The sequence below is a fragment of the Lacerta agilis genome, chromosome 6 (genome assembly GCF_009819535.1).
Source record: "Lacerta agilis isolate rLacAgi1 chromosome 6, rLacAgi1.pri, whole genome shotgun sequence".
Classification (NCBI taxonomy): Eukaryota; Metazoa; Chordata; class Lepidosauria; order Squamata; family Lacertidae; genus Lacerta; species Lacerta agilis.
This window is the reverse complement of record NC_046317.1, coordinates 82,402,833-82,422,594: the sequence shown is the minus strand read 5'-3', so window position 1 is coordinate 82,422,594 and position 19,762 is coordinate 82,402,833. Positions and strand designations below refer to the sequence as shown.

Here is a 19,762-nt window from a genome sequence, read left to right as displayed (position 1 = left end):
AAATCTGTGTTTCAAAAACTTCCTGTTATGTTTCCCTTTAAACTTTTCTCTCTATATAATAAAAATGTAAGGATGTCACCATGCAGCCCCCAGAGGATTTGTAACGCCTCATCACAATACTGGGTTTGCATGAAGTCATGGTGGGCTGGGGGAGCAAAAGTGAACAATAGTGGCCATGGCATGGGAGTAAAAAGAGTGCGACATTGAGAGGGGGAAAGTAGGGGGGTTAAAACAATGGTGGAAGTTTGAGGAAAGTGCCTTCATTGTATGAATGTACTATGGAATGTTTGAGGGCTCCCCATTCTTGTTCTCTCTCATATGAGGCAGCTTAGGAATAGAAAAGGGAAAAACTTGAATTCAGTGAGAATGGAGAGTCACTGACAGGAAAAAAAATGCCTGTTTTAAACAAGAGAAGAAGTTTAAGTAAAGCGGGATTAGACAGACACTGGGGGGGGGCCTGTGGTTTTAATCCACAGCAGAACCCATTAAAATAGGCTTCAAACATTTTTTTTTAATTCCAGTTTTGTTGTTGCATATTTCCCAGTCCTGCTATGTGACTATAACCTGGGGTGACAGATTATCTACCTCTAGTTTGGCTACTGGGGAAGCAGATGTTAAACCGACAAACTCAGCAGGCATATAATAAACCATTATGGTTGCACAGCAACAAGTAACAACCCAATCCACTCATTACAATTGTGGGTGGCGCAGGGAGAATATATTTCAGCTGAACAAGGAACAAGGAAGAAATGGCTGGCGGATTGTTCCACACAAATGTTGAGGTAACACGCAAACCGGTAGCTGTGACCCTTGATCCTTGGACTGATCTAGCAGCACTCTATAAACAAAAAACGCTCTAAGAAAAACTTATTCTAAAAGCAGGTTCTGGAATTCACTAGCTAGCATTCTACCACCCATTGCCATCAATATGGGGATGTCCAAACTCAAGGAAGAGTTACCAGCAATATCACATTTCTTTTTATAATGCAGAACACGAAGCGTCTCTGTATCAACATACTGGCTGCCAGTATGTTGCTGAACTTAATTCAAGGTATTACCGTTAGTGTAGAGTTAGTGTAGAGCGCTAGCCCTAAACAACCCAGGACCACGTTACCTGAAGGACTGCCTTGCCAGATCTGATTATACAACAGCCAGATCCCTGCGATCATCTGGGGAAGCCCTCCTGACTGTCTGACAGTTATCACATACCAATTCAGTTTCTACACAAACGAAGGCGTTTAGTGCAAATTAAGGTTTCTGGTGTAATGGAACAAGTACTCTAGAAGACTGTTCTCGGTCTTGCTGAAATCAGACAGGCACCCACAACTCTGCTGAAAACTTGTCTGTTTCGCCAAGCATTTTTAGAGAATTAATTTGATTCAGTGTTGGGTCATTTGTTCGGTATTTTACAGTTTCATAACTTTACAATGTCTTATGAGTTTGGGGTTTTTTTGCCCACCACGCCACCGTGGTTTTTTTAAATGACTTGGCAATTTAGAAATGCTCTTATGAGTAAATAAATGAATAAATAAGGAAGCTACTTTTCTGGGCACTGCCTCACAAGCTCACAGTACAGAAAGAAATAAACAATAAAATACAGCATAAACCATGCAAAAACAACAAAACTCATCCAATATCTGCTTCTTTGCATAAGAACTGACCTGGACCCTGTGATCATCACCTGATGCCCTTCTTCGTGTGCCTCCCCCATGAGAGGTCCAGAGGGCAGCAACGCAAGAACAGGCCTTTTCTGTGGCAGCTCCCTATTTGTGGAATGCTCTCCCTAGGGAGGCCTGCCTGGCACCTTCATTATATATCTTAAGATGCCAGGCTAAAACTTTCCTCTATAAGCAAGCCTTTAGCCTTTAACTATTTGCTGCCAAGGAGTGTGGTGGAGTCTCCTTCTTTGGAGGTCTTTACGCGGAGGTTTGACAGCCATCTGTCAGGAATGCTTTGATGGTGTTTCCTGCTTGGCAGGGGGTTGGACTGGATGCCCCTTGTGGTCTCTTCCAACTCTATGATTCTATGATCTGTGGCCTTTTAGAAGTGGGTGGGATGTTTTTGAGGGGTCCCCTGCCCTAGTTTTAATATATCTATGTGGTGTGTTTTTTTTTTTGCTTGTTTGGCTGGTTGGTTGTAAGTTGTTTTGGGTTGCCTTGGGATATGTTGGGTTAAATTAAACTCCTCAAATGTTAAAGTTTGACCTTTTGTTGCGCCCTGAGGTGCCTGGTCTTGCTTCCTGTCACCCTTCCTTAAGGGGTAATCAAGGCTGACCTCTGCAACCTTTGTCTCATGCCTGCCAACATCCTGATGCGGTTTAAGCCACTTTGTCAATTTCACAGGAAAGATCTAAAATAATGTTTAGCCTAGATCTGCACTATTCAGTCAGTCAGGGAGGGTAGAAAGTGAGGTTTCTGATCCCAGGCTTACCTAGTCTTGCAGCTTGTACATAAGAGATGCTATCGCTCTACATGCTAGCAGTCGGAGCCAGTTCAGAAGCTAGAACCACCTTTGATTTAAACTGATGGCAATACCATGTTCTGTATATCTTGCCAATAACTCAAATTAAAGGTTTAAACTCAAGTTTGATTCAAGAGGAATCTGAACCTGTCTCTGGTCTTTTAGCTGAGTTATGATGGGTAGTGGCAGCTAACAATCCATTGGGCTATTCTACTGTGGGTTTAATCCTAGTGTTAAAGGTAGGACACTGAGAGGCCCAACCAAACTGGTCTTCCTAATGACCCCCATGGGGGATGGCCAAGTTGCAGAGAGGGGCAGGAGCTCTCTTAAGGAACTCCAGGTACGTCACAGAAATTTAAACGGCAAATTAATCAACCCCATCCATGTTGCTTTTATTGCAAAAAAAGAAATTCAAAGGTTGCATTTCCCCCCAAGTACAGGAACAGAGAAAGGCAGCTTATATCGACTCAACTGGCCCATCTAGCTCAGCACTGTCTTCACTGACTGGCAGCTGCACTCCAGGGTTCCAGATGGGTGGGGCATTCCCAGCCCTATCTGGAGATGGCAGGGATTGAACCTGTGACCTTGTGCACATGAGAAGCAGATGCTCTGCCACTGAGCTACGGCCCTTCAAATGTTAGAACTATGCAAATACCCTTCATGGCACATCTTACGTTAGCTAGAGCACTAGGGTCCTACTTTGAGCTTTCCCAGCTTTGGGAAGAAGGCTCTAAGACCCTGTCAGACGGGCTTTGGGAGGGCAGAGAGTGTTGCAAATTAGAAGATAAGCTATTTTTGGCTTACAACAAGAGGACCAGGTGAACATCAAATTTTGGCCTTGCACAGGGTGTCACAGTACCCAAGTCTGTCACTGGTGATGGGATCTGGAGTCCAACTGCCAAGCCACAGGCTCTCCGCCCCTGTTTTGGAAGCTTGAGACTTTTTGTGCAAACTAATCTATTCAAATTGCCCTATTTTTGTCCCATCTCTACTAAATGTTCCTCGTTTGGCGGAGCAAACACACACAATTGCCTGCAATGCTCCAAATTTAGAACATGCCGACTCACCATAGACATATATAATGACCTCGCTTTTAATTTCTGATCCATTTCCTCATAGTTCTCAGCTCAGCTTTGGACAGACTAGGCAGAACTATGGGTCCCCAACTCATTGCCAATAAAAAGGTCTGCTAGGAACCTACATTACTAAACTTTTTTTTTTTTTAAGTGGTTTCATAAGTGCAAGAAACCACTGTTGTGGAAGTTGCTCCTTCCCTGAACCACTAGGAGACCCCAATCACAGTGAAGTAGGAAGGAGGGAAACCTGCAACACTGAGAAATTGTGTGGGCAAGGGGGGCAGCAATGTGGCAAAGCAGCTGCCTTGCAAGCCGAAAGTGTCAGGTTTAAGCCAGGTGAGACTGGGAGACAGCCATGCATGCCAGAAATCCCAGAGAGCCATTGCTACTCAGTGTAGACAGTGCTGAGCTACACAGAACAATGGTCTGAGTCAGAATAAGGGTTCCTATGTATTCACACAGAGGCTGATCTCCTTGATTTGCCTTGTGTGGATTCTTATTCCAATTGTTCTCTATTGACTGGGGTTTCTTACATTAACTACTTGAGTCACAACTTATGCACCCGATCCACCCTTGGAACACTGATGAAAGGCGGGCTTCTTATTTAAGTGATTGATGTGTGTTGTGTGTAGTTGTGTGTGTGTACAGTTGCAAGGAACCTCCCTTTCACACTTCTCTCCCCTGTTACTAAGTTTATTTATTTTAATTTTTTTATTGCTCAGGTGTTCTGGCTCAGAAAAATTAGCCACCCCACCTGTCCCTCGGAGGTCCGTCAATGAAGTAAACTCCCTGGTAGATACAAAACGGGAGTATCTTAGTAACCGGAGTGTATTTGTCCAGCTGCCACGGCCGTTTATAATCCTTGCTCTGGGCTTCAGGAGTTAAACACCTTTTTGCCTACAGCCCCAGGGTCTCTCTCTCTAGATCCCTCACTGTAGCAGTCTGCTAAACCCCTTTAGCAACTCAGTGGCATACACAATGTTTCAGCCCGCTAGCCCTTCCTGAGTGAAACCCCTAAGACACAAACTAACACCCCGCAGGATAGTTTGGACTCTTCCCTGGGTTCACCTCTTCATGAGCAGTTTATAACCCGCTGGACCCATAAATTGACGACTGACTTATAGCAACAAAACTAGTCTTTATTTTCTTTTTAGAGCATAACGGTTTCAGAGAATCAAATGTTTAAATGTAGTTTCGTAACAGCATAAAAGGTTTTCTATTCAGTATAATATACTAAACCTTCGACCTAGCCTAACCTACCCACCCACCACTATCCTGGTCTCTAACCCTCTCTCCCTCAGTCACCACTCACTCCCTCTTTCTCCCTCCTGACCAACTGCCGCTCCCTCCTTTTAAAGGGTGAAAAGTCCCGCCTCCTGTGAGCGAACTGCCACTCAACCAGACGGAACCTTAACTCTTCACACGTTGGGGGTTTCTGACCATACCCTGCCTAAGGGCAGATCCGTTACAACAGTCATACCTTGGATCCTGAACGCCTTGATCCTCAGACGTTTTCGCTCCCAAATGCTGCAAACCTGGAATTGAGTGTTCCAGTTTGCAAACGTTCTTTGGAACCCAAATGTCCGACAGGGCTTCCACGGCTTCCGATTGGCTGCAGGAACTTCCTGCAGCCAATCAGAAGCCCTGCTTTGGTTTCCGAACGTTTTGAAAGTCGAACCGACTTCCGGAACGGATTCCATTCGACTTCCAAGGTATGGCTGTACTATGATTTCGGGGGAAAGGAAAGGAAAATAAATACACATTTTCCACTCAGTTTTCTTTTCAACTTTTGAGCAGTGCACGTCTGGTTCTCAGAAGGAAGGTTTCTTAAATCAATACACTGAACTGGCATTCTAATCTGAGAAAGCACAGAACTGGCACTGACCCTAAACCAGGGGGGAGCAACCTATGAGCTCAGTTAGTACAGGACAGCATGAGATTCTTAATCTCAGAGTTGTGGCTTTGAGCCCCACTTTGGGCAAAAGATTCCTGCACTGCAGGGGGTTGGACTAGATGACCCTCGTGGTTCCTTCCAATTCTATGATTCCCTCTGGATGTCTTTGGACTCCAGCTCTCATCATCCCTGACCTGTGGCCACTGATTTTCAGTGTGCTTTCCAAAGTCACTCCCCAAATGACCTGAGACAGCTGATTACCTTGAAGCAACCTGATGATGCTGATAAGACACAAGAGCCACTTATTCTTTTTAATTAATTAATTAATTAATTAATTAATTCTTTTTAATTAGCTACTTGAATCTCACAGAGCAGGGAATTGCCAGATGGAGAGGAGGAGGAGAAGAAGAAGAAGAAGAAGAATTCGAGGAAGAATTTCAAACCACAGACGGGTTTAAGTAAATAGAAATGAATTGTTTCAAAAAAGCTCCAAATGCAAACCACATTCCCATCCTGCAACTCAGACCCCTCAGAATTCCTTACAAGTTAGCTTCTTAAGTGGATTACAGAATTCAATCCACAGATGTGGCTTTTTAAGTAGGCAGAGAATAAAATGTAAGGAGCAGCAAGAAGCATGCATGAACTGGGCCGATAACACATGACTAACCCATTCCTAAAACACATCCTACATGAAAGTTAAGGGCCATTCTTCATGCTGGTAGCACTGAACAGCTTTGGATATTACTGAAGAAGCAGCCCCGGCTGAACACACTGAAACTATTGGACAATATGTGTCTGAATCGTAAGAACATGAGAACAGAGCCCTGCTGGATCAGGCAGGTGACCCGTCTAGTCCAGCATCCTGTTCCCACACATACTGGTAAATCAGGGAAAGCTACAAGCTGCATTTTATGGATCGCTCAAATGAGTTGATCTGTGCTACATAAACACAAGCCCACACATTCTTCTGCTTTTTATTGCAGCAGAAAACACAGCGAGGAGTAATTTCAACATGCTTGGTCTCCTCCTCGTTTGGCTTCCCCTTTTCTGTACTTCTCTTTCGGATCTTTCCCTCGAAGCCAGATTAATCCAAATAATGCTTAGCATTTAGAATGACATTTTCCTGAGTTCTCAGAACACTTCACCAAACATTATCTCAGCAACCTTTCATGGCAGCTTTACGACGCGGGACGCTGCTGTGGCCCCCACATTGCAGAAGTGGAAGGGGTGCTCTGAGGCTGAGGGAAGTTGCTTGCCACTTAAGAGAGCTCCTCCTGCCTGAGGTACAAACTACAGCCTTCCTGGCTCAAGGTCTGCACTCAACCTCAATACCAGTTCCTCTTCCGGGCATATTAAGGGCTTTTATCAGAGAGTCACTCCACAAAGGGTACATTCAGATGTGGGAAATACTGAATTAGATTTCCTGGTTACAATGCTAGTGTTTCTGTCCTGTTTGCTAACGTTTCTTTCATAATTGCAGTACCTGTTGCATTATGGAGCTGTGGCATTTTGACCAATATTACCAGCGTGTGTCACTAAATTTCATCCACACCAGCGGCCAACGATGAATGTCATTGGGCAGCATCGCTACTTTCCCACTCTTTCTGCACATGCACGCTTCTGATCCCTCATGAAAACAGCATGGGGGGGGGGACTGTATACCACCCCAAATTTCATCAATTTACTCCTGTGATTTTCTGGTTAATGGAGCTGCTAATGGATTAAAGATTTTTTGTCATTTTAAAAATGTTACTGGTATGTTCTGTATGTTCTGTATTTGTATTTGCATTTTTTCAATGCTCTGTATTTTAATGTTTTGAATGTCTGCACAGCTCATTGTGGAAAAGTGGCATATAAATAAACTGAATCAATTCCACTGTATTCCACTAGATTTCTGCAAGTACAGTGGTGCCACGCTAGACGAATGCCTCGCTAGACGAAAAACTCGCTAGACGGAAGGCATTCGCTAGCAGAAGGCTGCCCCGCAAGACGAAAAAAAAATTCGCCGCGCGAAACCGCTTTCTGCCTTGGTGCTTCGCTAGACGAAAAAATCGCTAGACGAAGATACTCACAGAACGAATTATTTTCGTCTAGCGAGGCACCACTGTAGCTTTTACATCCCCACTCCCTGGGCTCTGAGACTTCTCCCCTTGCGGGTTCCGCAGCTGGTTCTCCCAGGACCGGCGCGTCCATTTAGGCGAACTAGGCAGTTGCCTAGGGCGCCAAAATGGAGGGGGAGCTGGCCAGCCTGCCCCCCAATGCCACCCGGTGCCGCTCCGCCAGTGGCAGAGTGGCGGTGAGGGGGGGAGCAGCCCAAAATCGGGCTTCTCCGCCCCCTCCGGCAGTGGCGGGGGGTGCAGCCCGAAATCGGGCTTCTCCGCAGGGCCGGTGCTAGGGATTGGCGGGGGTGGTGGGGTGGGCGCCAGAAGGTGATCTCGCCTAGGGTGCAAAAAACCCTAGCACCGGCCCTGGGTTCTCCTACCATTACTCTGTGTCCAACCATCCATGACATGGTGCTGGCTGATCGTCAACTCTGAATCTAACCTGTGTTAGAAATGCTGCATACTCAATGGTATATAAATATCTGAAATAAACAAATTATCCCTGATAATTGTCCATGCTTGTTGCTGGAACTGAGGGGAACTGGGAGTCCCACAGCACCTGCAGAACCACAGGTCCCCCACTGCAGCATTAGTACCAAAGTCAAGAGCCATCGTGATTTTGCTGTGTGCCAAGAGACAGTGCAGTTCAGGGGTTAGAACTTTGGACTATGACTGGGGAGATTACAGTTCAAAACTCCACCCAACCATGAAGCTCACTGGGTGATTGTGGAGCAATCCTTCTTGCTCAGCCTAACCTACCGTACAAGGCTGTTGTGAGCGTAAAATGAAGAGATTCAGCTCCTTGGCCTTTGTAGTTCAGAAATATAAAGAGCGTACAGAAGTGGAAAGACTGCCTCTTCCCATATGAACCTACCCGGAACCTGAGATCATCTTCTGAGACCCTTCTTCATGTACCTCCTCCTCGAGAGGTCCAGAGGGTGGCAACACAAGAGCAGGGCCTTCTCTGCAGTGGCTCCCCGTCTGTGGAATGCTCTCCCCAGGGAAGTTTGCCTGGCACCTTCATTATACACCTTTAGGCGCCAGGCAAAAACATCCCTTTTTAACCAGGCCTTTGGTTGACCTGATGGACATCATATACCCTTTTAAAATGTGGCTCTTGCTTGGGGGGTGTTATTGGGTTATTGTTCTTATTTTGATTTTATATGTTGTGATATTTTCTGTGAACCGCCCTGAGACCTCCGGGGATAGGGCAGTATATAAATTCAATAAATAAATAAGAAGAAGAAATAATAAAATAGCAAGACAGTTAGCCACTATAAGTCAAGCAGGCTACCCAAACCATTTTGCCTGGACTACAGGCTTAAACAGTTCCTATTGCAGAGACAGAGGAGAAGTTGCCTTGTATGGAGCAGAGGTTGATGGCTAGAGCAAAACTAGAGCAGGAGAAACCTGAAATGTGTGTATGGCCACCAGGGTTTGGTTGGCAAAATAAGAGAAGTGAGAAACGTAAAGATAGGACAGAGGAGTGAGACAGTCATAATGCTCTGTCCTGAGGAAGGGAGGGCAAGGAGAAATGGTCTCCTGAGTTTTATAATATAATAATAATTTATTATTTACACCCCGCCCATCTGGCTGGGCTTCCCCAGCCACTCTAGGCGGCTTCCAACAAAATATTAAAATACAATAATCCATCACAGGGCTGCCTTCAGATGTCTTCTAAAAGTCTGGTAGTTGTTCTCTTTGACACCTGGTAGGAGGGCATTCCACAGGGCGGGTGCCACTACCGAGAAGGCCCTCTGCCTGGTTCTTTGTAACTTGGCTTCTCGCAGTGAGGGAACTGCCAGATGGCCCTCGGCACTGGACCTCAGTGTCCAGGTAGATCAATGGGGTGGAGACACTCCTTCAGATATACTGGACCATTTAGGGCTTTCAAGGTCAGCACCAACACTTTGAATTGTGCTCGGAAACGTACTGGGAGCCAATGTAGGTCTTTCAAGACCGGTGTTATGTGGTCTCGGCGGCCGCTCCCAGTCACCAGTCTGGCTGCTGCATTCTGGATTAGTTGTAGTTTCCGGGTCACCTTCAAAGGTAGCCCCACATAGAGCGCATTGCAGTAATCCAAACGAGAGATAACCAGAGCATGCACCACTCGGGCGAGACAGTCCATGGGCAGGTAGGGTCTCAGCCTGCGTACCAGATGGAGCTGATAAACAGCTGCCCTGGACACAGAATTAACTTGTGCCTCCATGGACAGCTGCGAGTCCAAAATGACTCCCAGGCTGCACACCTGGTCCTTCAGGGGCACAGTTACCCCATTCAGGACCAGGGAGTCCTCCACACCTGCCCGCCTCCTGTCCCCCAAAAACAGTACTTCTGTCTTGTCAGGTGAAAAAGCCGCAGCCGAGTCTGGGGTTTCTGGTAACTCTCGCAAAGAGCTTGGAATCATGGTGCTTTAACTATATGGGGTGAATGTGGCCCTTAACACCCTTGTTTCATAGAGCTTTCTGGAAGGGCCAGTGGCAGCCCACGACAAAACAGCCAGTTGCAACCGAGAAGCAAAGAATGTTCCACGCATGGAACACGGGGTCTGCATCGGCGCAGTGATGTACAGCAGAGGTTCTAGCAAAACTTTTAAGTACTGCAGCTGTAAGGTTCTTCAGAAGGGATAACCATTCAAAAGCCTGTTAGCGGGAGGGCAATCTTCTGGTGTCAGTGGTGAGCAGAGCCAGAGGCTAAGCCAAGTGGAGAAACATATGCAATCTTTCATTTGCAAAGAAGGCTAGTCTGCTCTTTCCTCCATCCAGGCATGCAGAAGACAAATTCCAGCCAGGCAAAAGCACTAGCTCAGTCAGCAGGGCATGAGTCTCTCAATCTCAGGGTTGTGGGTTCAAACCTCACAACCTCTTCACATTTCCTAATTGACACATGGTGGCCGTTCCCATCTCCCTAGCTACCAAGGCCAATGATCAAGGATGATGGGTGTTGTAGTCAAGCAACATTTGAAGGGCACCACCTTGGCTACCCCTGCGTTAAGCACTCTGAGCCACTTCCATAAAGGAAAAGTACGGTAACACAGTCGACAACCTTACCTTTCTTCAGGGCATCTTTTTTTTTTAAATTACAGGTGCATTTTGGTTGTAACCTGGTGAACTAGTGGCCAAAGCCCATAAAGACAGATTTTCAATTTGAACAAGCACCCATACTAACCCAGCTTCACCCCACAGCCAGTCTAGCAGCTTGTACTGAAGTGGGTAAACACAACATATCCCTTGTTTGCCGCCAGCACAGCACAAAGCACACAATTCACAATCCATCTATTTTCCTTTTTTTTAGCACCCCGAAATACATTATCTTGATTTTTAATCTTATTTTTTTTGCCAAGACTCGCAATATTTTTAGCTGCTATCCTAAATCAGCTGATACCTTGTGGTAGTCATCCCTGCCGCATTCCAGACAGCGCACTATAAAACGAACCTGTGCCCCCAGGCCTCAGCCACCATCACGACTCCATGCGCTCCGGCTTCCACCCGATATGTAAGCAGCCTATCGGCGCAAGGAGGATCCCTTGCAAAGCAGGACTTTCCTCCCTTTTCCACCCCAAAAACCCAAGAACAGATTTAGGGGCACACGAGGGAGAAGTAGGGGAGGACATTCTGCTGCACAAGTGGAAATCCATGCAATGGTAGAACCAGCGTTAGAAATTAGCCAGGCGCCAGGCGCGTTTTGCGACCGGCATGGGTCCAATTGCGACCACATGGAGATCTCTGGATGCCAGGTTGGTGACTGACATCTCCATCTGGTTGGCCCCTCCAGCTTTCTCAAGCAGGTAAGCGGAAGAGCTTATTTATCGCATTTTTATTCCACTTCTTTCTTTAAGGAGTAGAAGAAGAAGAAGAAGAAGAGTTTGGATTTGAGACCCGAAGGAGTCTCAAAGCGGCTAACATTCTCCTTTCCCTTCCTCCCCCACAACAAACACTCTGTGAGGTGAGTGGGGCTGAGAGACTTCAGAGAAGTGTGACTAGCCCAAGGTCACCCAGCAGCTGCATGTGGAGGAGTGGAGACACGAACCCGGTTCCCCAGATTACGAGTCTACCGCTCTTAACCACTACACCACACATGGTTCATCCCCCCCCACCTTCGGTTAATCCCTACAACAACCCTGTGAGGTAGGTTAAGAGGTTGTGGCTAGTCAGACACTCTAACCACTACACCGCACTGGTTTCCTAGAGTACTTCAGCTATGGGGCAGCTACGTCACTTTAGTGCCAGGTAAAGACCTTCCTCTTCTCCTAGTCCTCGGATGGTTAATTTGTATGTTCTGCTGAGAATTTTACTGGTTTGCTTTTATACAGTTGGAGAGAGACCCAGCATGGTGTAGTGGTTAGAGACACGGGCGTAGGAGAGCTGAGTTTAAACCCCACTCAGGCATGAAGCTCACTGGGTGACCTTGGGCCAGTCACCACCTCTCTACCTTGCAGGGTTGCTGTGAGAACAGGAAAGGGAAGAATCACGTATGCAACCCATATCTGGGGAAAGACTGAATTAGGCCCACTTACTAATATAGTTTATAGCAGGGGTGAAAATGAATACAATGCACAGACTTCAGCAATGTGGATTTGGGGAGGGGAGTTGGGGCAGTGATCCTTAATGTGGGAATATGGTTGCAATATGTACACAGAAATGCCCCGATTCTCATCACAGGGCCCGCGATTCTGGTTGTGAAAATTATAGTGTCACTCCTGTTCTAAACGGCACTCTCTTACTCTGGAAACCCCCAGAACTAAAGCTAAAATAAAATAAAATTGCAGCTTCCTCCCACTTATCAAACCACACCAACCGTGAATCAGCCTTTGTTTCTGTCTGGGAAATAATGAAAGCGATTAAGCTTAATTCCCCTTCTTGTAGGCAATTGTTGTGGTTCAGAACACATTAAATACTAAATGTAAAATTAGTACAAAGTGCTTTATAATATTCCACCACCCCCCCCCCTTATCCTTTGTCTTAACAACGATATCATATCCTGAGTTGCAGACGCCGCAGCTTCACCCCCATCCACATGAACCTACCGGTACTAATACAAGTTACAGGTAGGTAGCCGTGTTGGCCTGCCATAGTAAATAAAAAATAAAAAAAATCCTTCCAGTAGCACCTTAGAGCAGTGTTTTTCAACCACTGTTCCGCGGCACACTAGTGTGCCGCGAGATGTTGCCTGGTGTGCCGCGGGAAAAATTTGTTTATTTGATTCCTATTCAAGAGAATTACTTTATATATAGTCAATATAGGCACAGAGTTAAATTTTTTAACATTTTCTAATGGTGGTGTGCCTCGTGATTTTTTTCATGAAACAAGTGTGCCTTTGCCCAAAAAAGGTTGAAAAACACTGCCTTAGAGACCAACTGAGTTTGTTCTTGGCATGAGCTTTCTTGTGCATGCACACTTCTTCAGATACTACTAATACAAGTTTGTGGCATCTGTGGATTTAACAACAACAACAGACAACAACAGACAACAGACAACAACAACAGACAACAACAACAACAGACAACAACAACAACAACAACAACAACAACAACAACAACAGACAACCCCCCCTCAGTGCTTTGATTTGCCCGCATGCCTAACTAGAGCATGTTTCTCTTGCAAACACTCAAAACTTCTCTTTTCTTTTCTCTTCTGTTTCTTTCTTTCTTTCTTTTGCAAAAGGAGAGCCAATAGGAAAGTGTTTCTTCTAAGGCTCTCAGTTTAAGCCCATTACAGGAAAAGAGGGAGAAAACTCAAGTTTTTAAAAGCAACAACAACTACAGTCATCCTAGCATATCTGTCATCATCCGGCTACGTTGCTAAATCCAGATATATATATATATATATATATATATATATATATATATATATATATATATACACACACACATACACACACACACATATATATATACACACACACACACACACACACATATATATATATGCGCATGCAGAGATTACTAATCATTTGAAGACACGGGGCGGGGGTGGGGGGAAATAACCATGTTGCAACAGCGGACCATCTGGCCCCAAACTTTCAGCCACAAGGAGAAGACAGCTCCTTCGGGATCTATGCATTGATCTTGAGGGGGTTTCTTTGGGGGTGGGGTTTTAAAGACGAGCAGCAGCACTAACTCCACGTCGACCACTACAAAAGACAATAGCAACAGCAGCAACCCAAAGGACTTTTTGCACAAAACCTCCAAGTCAGAACTTTTCTCCCAAACGGCGCCGAAGGGGTAGCTGGGGGAGGCGGGGAGGAACCCAAACACAACAGATTAGAAGTGTGAAACCCAAATACAGACCGTAGAGGGAGCTTGTTGCCGCTGCTTATGAACACAGCCTTTCAAAAAAGCTCGGACACTCCAAGCGAGGGAACAAGACGCCGATTCTCTTGCAAAAGCAGGCAAGCGGCTTGCTGCTGGTCTGGCAGACACCACATTTGCAGCCTCGCAGGGGAAAATAAAAATCTCGCCCACCGCGCCCCGCAGGCAGACAGACACACACAGGCACGTTGGCACCGCCAAGCCCCCCCCACTTACCCAACAAAAGCAGCCGGTGCGTCTGCTTGTATTGCCTCTTCTCGGCTTTGAGCGACTTGTCGATGCTTTTGCTCCTCTTGATGTCCGCTTTCTCTTTGGCCTTGATGTCCTGCTTCAGCTTCACCGCTATCGCCGCCGGGCACTCGCCGCCGCGGTCCACCACCTCCACTTCCACGTTGCCGTACGAGGGGATGGGCAGGTGGTCCCCGCCGGGCCGGAGGCTGTAGCACATCCCCATGCTGCTGCTGGAGGAGGAGGAGGAGGAGGAGGACGGGGTGGGACCCGAGAGACCCCCGGACCGGACACGATGCGCGCGCGCTCCGAGCCTAGGGATGGAACTGGAAAGGGGGTGCGTGGGAGGCTGAATGAGTCCTCTCTCCTCCTCCTCCTCCTCCTCCTCCTCACTTTCTCCCTCCTACGGTTTGTTTGTTTGTTTTTTAAAAAAGACCCAGGCAAACTCTGGGTGGGCTTCCCTTCGGGGGAATCCTGCGCTCCTTTTCCCGGGGTGGCTTTTTAAGGTGGAACCGTCTCGTCGGAACTCAAGGGCGCATTTTCTCCTGCTGCTAATCCCCTCGGGTTCATCTTTTTGCCTTCTTCCAGTAATTATCAGACACAGAGAGAGGGAGAGAAAGTGACACACGTGACTGAGACGCGTTTACCGTAATCTCCAGAAAACCCGAAGGCGCGGAAGTCACTTCCTTCTGCCCCGACACTTGTCTTTTGGTTGGCTCAATTGGGGACGTCTCCACCTCCTCCTCCCCCCTCGGTGCTGCTAGCTGAATTTCTTCATCTTTTCCTTCCCGGGTGAATTACACAAACGACACTGTTGCTGCTGCTTTGAAATAGGGGAGAAAAGGGTTTGCTTGTGTTTTTTTTAAAAGCAACCCCAAAACTCGAGGTAGCGGGGGAGAGGCGGGCCACTTGAATGAAATAATTAAGCCACGCCGGTAGGTTCCTTTGGTTTCCAGCGACCTGAGTCCCGTTTAAATCTATGGGATTTCGGGGCGGGGGCGGGGAATCGCTTTGGCAGGATTAAACGAGATTACGGGACACACTTAACACAACGTCCCGTTTTCCACAAAATCTCTTCCCCCCCCCCTTCCCCAGTTAGTGACACACCCATGGCCAGGGAAGGATTAGTACTTGCAGAGGCCCCGAGAGCGCTGGAAAGATTACGGTGCCCACCCATATGAAATCCACAATTTAAAGCAATACTAAACCGTAACGCAATTTTTTTAAAAAATAAAATAAATAAATAAGACATGCATTTATCGCGGTATATGACATAATCTGGGTTGTTGTTTTTTGCATTGCTTCCATCTGCGTTAGTAGGACGCCCCCTGTTTGGGTGGGGAGAAGTAATAAAAATAGAACAGGAAAATGGGGGAGACTCTTGAGTGTAAGGAAGTCTAAGAAAGTTCTGATTTTTCCCATGACAACTACTTCAATGCTTTTTAAAATATATATATATCAAATTGTTTCAAAATAAAATTCGCATTTGCAGAGGGTGTGTGTGTGTGTCCCTGCTTTGCTGGTGCCCTAAACACATGCTTGGTCTTCCTATTGGGTGGGGTGCTATTTATTTATCCAAAATACACAGTGGGGAGATTCCTTCTAATGAAGAACTAGTGAGTCTGTGATCCTTCAGCTGCGCTTAGATTCCCAGCTCCCATCAGCCCTGGCCAGCATGCCCAATGGTCACAGGTGCTGGGAACTGTAGTCCAGCAGTACTGGAAGGGGCACGGGGTCCCCTCCCCGCCTCTGCGTTATTAGGCGTACTGCCTCCAGGGGGAGTATTTTGAGGGAGGGATTTCATAAAATTGGACTAAAGTGCTCTGTTGCCCCCTAGTGCCAAAAACACACACCATTTTTTAAAAAGAAACAAGATTTTGCAGTTTGGAAAGTGATGGGGAAATCACTGAAAATGTGGAATGAACAGATGAGTAGTGGGACAATGCACAAACAGATAGATACTCATTGTCACACAACCTCCCTGCAAACAAATCAGTACAAAATGTTCAGTAATGACTGTCTGTAGTCTAACCTCTGCATAAGATTTGTGTAAACAAATCAGGATTAATCCTCAACGATAGGCTGTCTGGAGGAGCTGGAGGACCAAGCAAAACGTCACAAAATAGTGAGCCGAAGTCCTCCTGAACTCTTCATCAAACTATGGCTATGAAAGACAACAAGGTTTCTTCCCTTGCACTACATTTCATGTCACTTTTTTGCTGGGATGTGAATATATGCTAGGAGAGGATATATTTATTAGATATTATCCCCCCTTCCTCATGTTTGTGAGTTCAGAAGAGTGCCATCCCTTTGCAGTTTAAAAGGGAAGCTTAGATAGGCTAGTTTTAGTCTTTTAATTAATCCAGGATGCTTTAAGGGAGACTGGGTTTTCCTGTTATGTCCCCCTTTTCTCTCCCTTAAAACAACGATCACAGAAACGGTCTTGTTAAAGGTAAAGGTAGCATTTACTCACTCAGAATACTTGTTGCACAGTAACAGATGCAGCAGCTTTGTACAGACAGACTTAAAATGGCCACTCGGTTACAAAGACATACCTAAGTCACTCTATCTTAAAATCTGAGCTCCATGCTCAGACTAAGCAGATGTTCTCACATTGCTGGCAGAGCAGAGAGAGGTGGAAAGACTAAGAAGGTGCCCCAGGCAGGTAGGTATAGCTACTCGGGGCACGTTGGGAGTGTCTCTTGCAGAGTTCTGTCTAGCAAGCTTACAGGAAAACTCTGACCTTCAGCTCCTATCATGTGCCTATCTAGCAAAACAAGGATTGTTGGTTTCACTGCACTTTTGATATCCCACCTTTTTGAATTGCCCTGGCTCCTGTTCGATGAAGAACTCAAACTCAAGTTACGGTTTCCACCAAAACCTTTAATGCTCAGATCGGTGCAATGCACAGGCAAAATGTTGGCCAAAGGCACAGCGGGTGCTATAAGCAAAGATGTTGACCCAACAATGACACACCCCTTGCAACCCCTGGGCAGAACTCAGCCCAGCAAGCGGTTCCGATCCTTACTTAGACTGAGCAAGCAACCTACCACTTTTCCATGGCGTCTGAACCAGTCATGTCTGTTGACGCCTACATTGGTGTCTCCCTGGCCTGGGTGTCGGAGGAGAGGAGTCGCTACTGCCTTCTCAGGGGCCAATGGGGCAGGCAGAGTAACAGCACACACCTGGAGAGAGGCGGAAAGGGACATGGTTTTCACCAACTCCTATCGGGAGATGCTGGGGATTGAACTGGCATTGAGCTATGACCCTTTCTCTGACCCTTTGGATGGTAGTGGTTACCTGGGGCCAATCCAGCTGCTCCCCCATGTCCAAGTCCTGGCAGCTGCTGGAGGTCAGAGTCATGCTATGTGTCACCCTTAATAAGAACCAGAAGGATGGGAATCTAAACATGAAGAGAAACTATAAAGGTCAGACATTATTAATAGCTCTTTCTCCTTTCCTTTCCTTTTCTCTTTCTTTGGGCTTTGGAGAGCACTAGAAGATGAGTGAGATGAGTGAGGTTATATTTAGTGTCCCAGAAATTTGCCAAGGCACACTATGCAATAGAAGGGAGTGCTTTACTCCCCGCAGAGAAAAAAAAGCGTTTGATTAGATATTGGCGAGGTGGGCAACGGGAACCTGTGTAAAGGAACTGGTTTTGGAATTGGTTTTCCTAGTCAGTGAGTGATGGGTGTTTGAGACTTGCAGACTCCTGGACAACAATTGCCGGTAGACGTTTGACAAGCCCTTTGCTGCTCTCTAGCCCCACAGCAGAGCTGATGTTTGGGGATCAATATCCTGCCAACACATTAGCAGGTGCTGTTAATGTGGAAGCAGTTAACAAGGCTGAACTTTCTAAACTACGTGTTTTTAAAGAAAAGCAGCAGTGTATTCACAGGTCTTTGCAGACGTAATTAAAATTTATACATCCTGCAGTTTACTTACCTTAACACTCATGACGATAGTTGTGTGACCTGGCATTTATTCCACTTCCTCTTGTGGAAGGTCTCCCATTTTGCACCTTCAGCATAATAATGCCTGTTTTACAAACAGCAGAAACTTTCTTCCTATTAGAAACCAGTGAGAAGAATCAGACAGGTGTTACTTGCGCTAAATTAAAGGCATGGGTACCAAACCTACAAGGACCATTTCTCACTGTGTCATCCAAACCCAGACTTGCAGTTTGTCTCTTGCTCCCAACAAGCCACAAGCTGCAACCAAGGTTTGGTTCTCAGTTTACTGCTCTTGGTTTGACGGGGTGGGTGGGTGTGAGGGAGAGACAAACGAGTTCAGACACGATGCTAAACCAAACCATCTAATCCACTCCAAATCTTTATTACAGTCATAGACCAGAAGAAGATACCACTAACGAACAACAACAACAACAAACCAGAAACACAAACCAGTCCTGTTTTCTGTTTCCTATTTTGGTCAAACAGAGCATAATGGTGATCTGATCACCCCACCCCATTGATATTCAGGGGTGTCTTACCAATGAAGCTCCATTTAGCCATCCTGGCTTTTGATCCAGAAATTCAATAGCTGTTTTTTTTTAAAATATATATATTTTTAACATGCAGGCACAGTGATGGGAGAAAGTTTCACCTGCTGAGATTGTTCTGCCTTATGCAGGTTTTTAAAGGCACAGGAAGGCAGTTTCAGTTGTAGCCATTATGTTAAGGTGAGACCACCTTGAGTTAAAAATTCTAGCCTCATCCTGTCCCCTTCTCCCCCACAGCCCCCAACTCCTTTAATGTGCTCAGGTATTTCCTGTCTCTCCAGCAGCTCCAGCTTTCCTTCCCTACAGACAAAGTGGCATGTGTTGTCAGGAACCATACTGTGGTCCCTTTAATAATCCCGGGTTGCCATGGGACTCCTGATATAAACAGGACAGGTTTTCAAAGATAATACTCTGCATAAATGAGGGGCTATGTTCTGTGTGTGAGCATAAGCACCCTCAGATGTATTTCTTTTTAAAAATAACTCCCTGCTGGATATTTTTAGTAGGTGAGATCCTCTGAACCTTTCCTGAACACCGAGATAAATTCTGCTCAATGTGAATTTTTTTTCCCTTCCCGCCATTTCTGCATTCACTTCTTCCTGTTTGCCTAAGGGGGAAACTTCCCCCAGAGGGATGTATCCAGAAAGCCAGATACTCTCTTTGCCCTTTGCTATCAATACTGAGTTATCCAGTAAAGGTGGTGGTGGTGGTGGAGGAGGAGGAGGAGGAGGAGGAGGAGGAGGAGGAGGAAGAGGAAATAAGAACCGCAGACAATTTTCCTGACTGATGAGCAACTGCCCAAGAATGGAAACGGATCATAAAAAAGTCTTGTCTAAGGCTGGAAAGCATTCCAGTGATCAGTCGTTAGTATTACTGTACTATGTAATTGTTCTGAAATAAATGAGGAAGGGTACTGGAAGAAGAGTATTGCATAGGAACCTGGAATGTAAGAACCATGAACCTCGGAAAGCTGGATGTGGTAAAAAATGAGATGGCAAGAATAAACATTGACATCCTAGGCATCAGTGAACTAAAATGGACAGGAATGGGCGAATTCAGTTCGGATGACTATCATATCTACTACTGTGGGCAGGAATCCCGTAAAAGAAATGGAGTGGCCCTCATAGTCAACAAAAGAGTGGCGAAAGCTGTACTGGGATGCAATTTCAAAAATGATAGAATGATCTCGAT

At 46.1% G+C, this 19,762-nt stretch overlaps 1 protein-coding gene and 1 long non-coding RNA gene across 3 annotated transcripts in view; one reads left to right on the top strand and one right to left on the bottom strand.

The window, feature by feature from the left end:
* The window catches only part of GNAS (GNAS complex locus), a 174,170-nt gene extending 159,859 nt beyond the window's left edge, over positions 1–14,311 (bottom strand). For both annotated transcript variants that reach the window (XM_033153631.1, XM_033153633.1), the window contains exon 1: positions 14,059–14,311. In XM_033153631.1, the coding sequence (XP_033009522.1) occupies positions 14,059–14,296 (238 nt within the window). In that variant the 5' untranslated portion in view covers positions 14,297–14,311. The remainder of the gene's footprint in view (positions 1–14,058) is intronic.
* LOC117049044 lies at positions 11,375–19,377 on the top strand. Its single transcript, XR_004426909.1, has 3 exons — positions 11,375–11,395; positions 11,502–11,505; positions 19,326–19,377. It is a non-coding gene; the product is annotated as an uncharacterized LOC117049044 (long non-coding RNA).
* Positions 19,378–19,762: the final 385 nt, after the last annotated feature.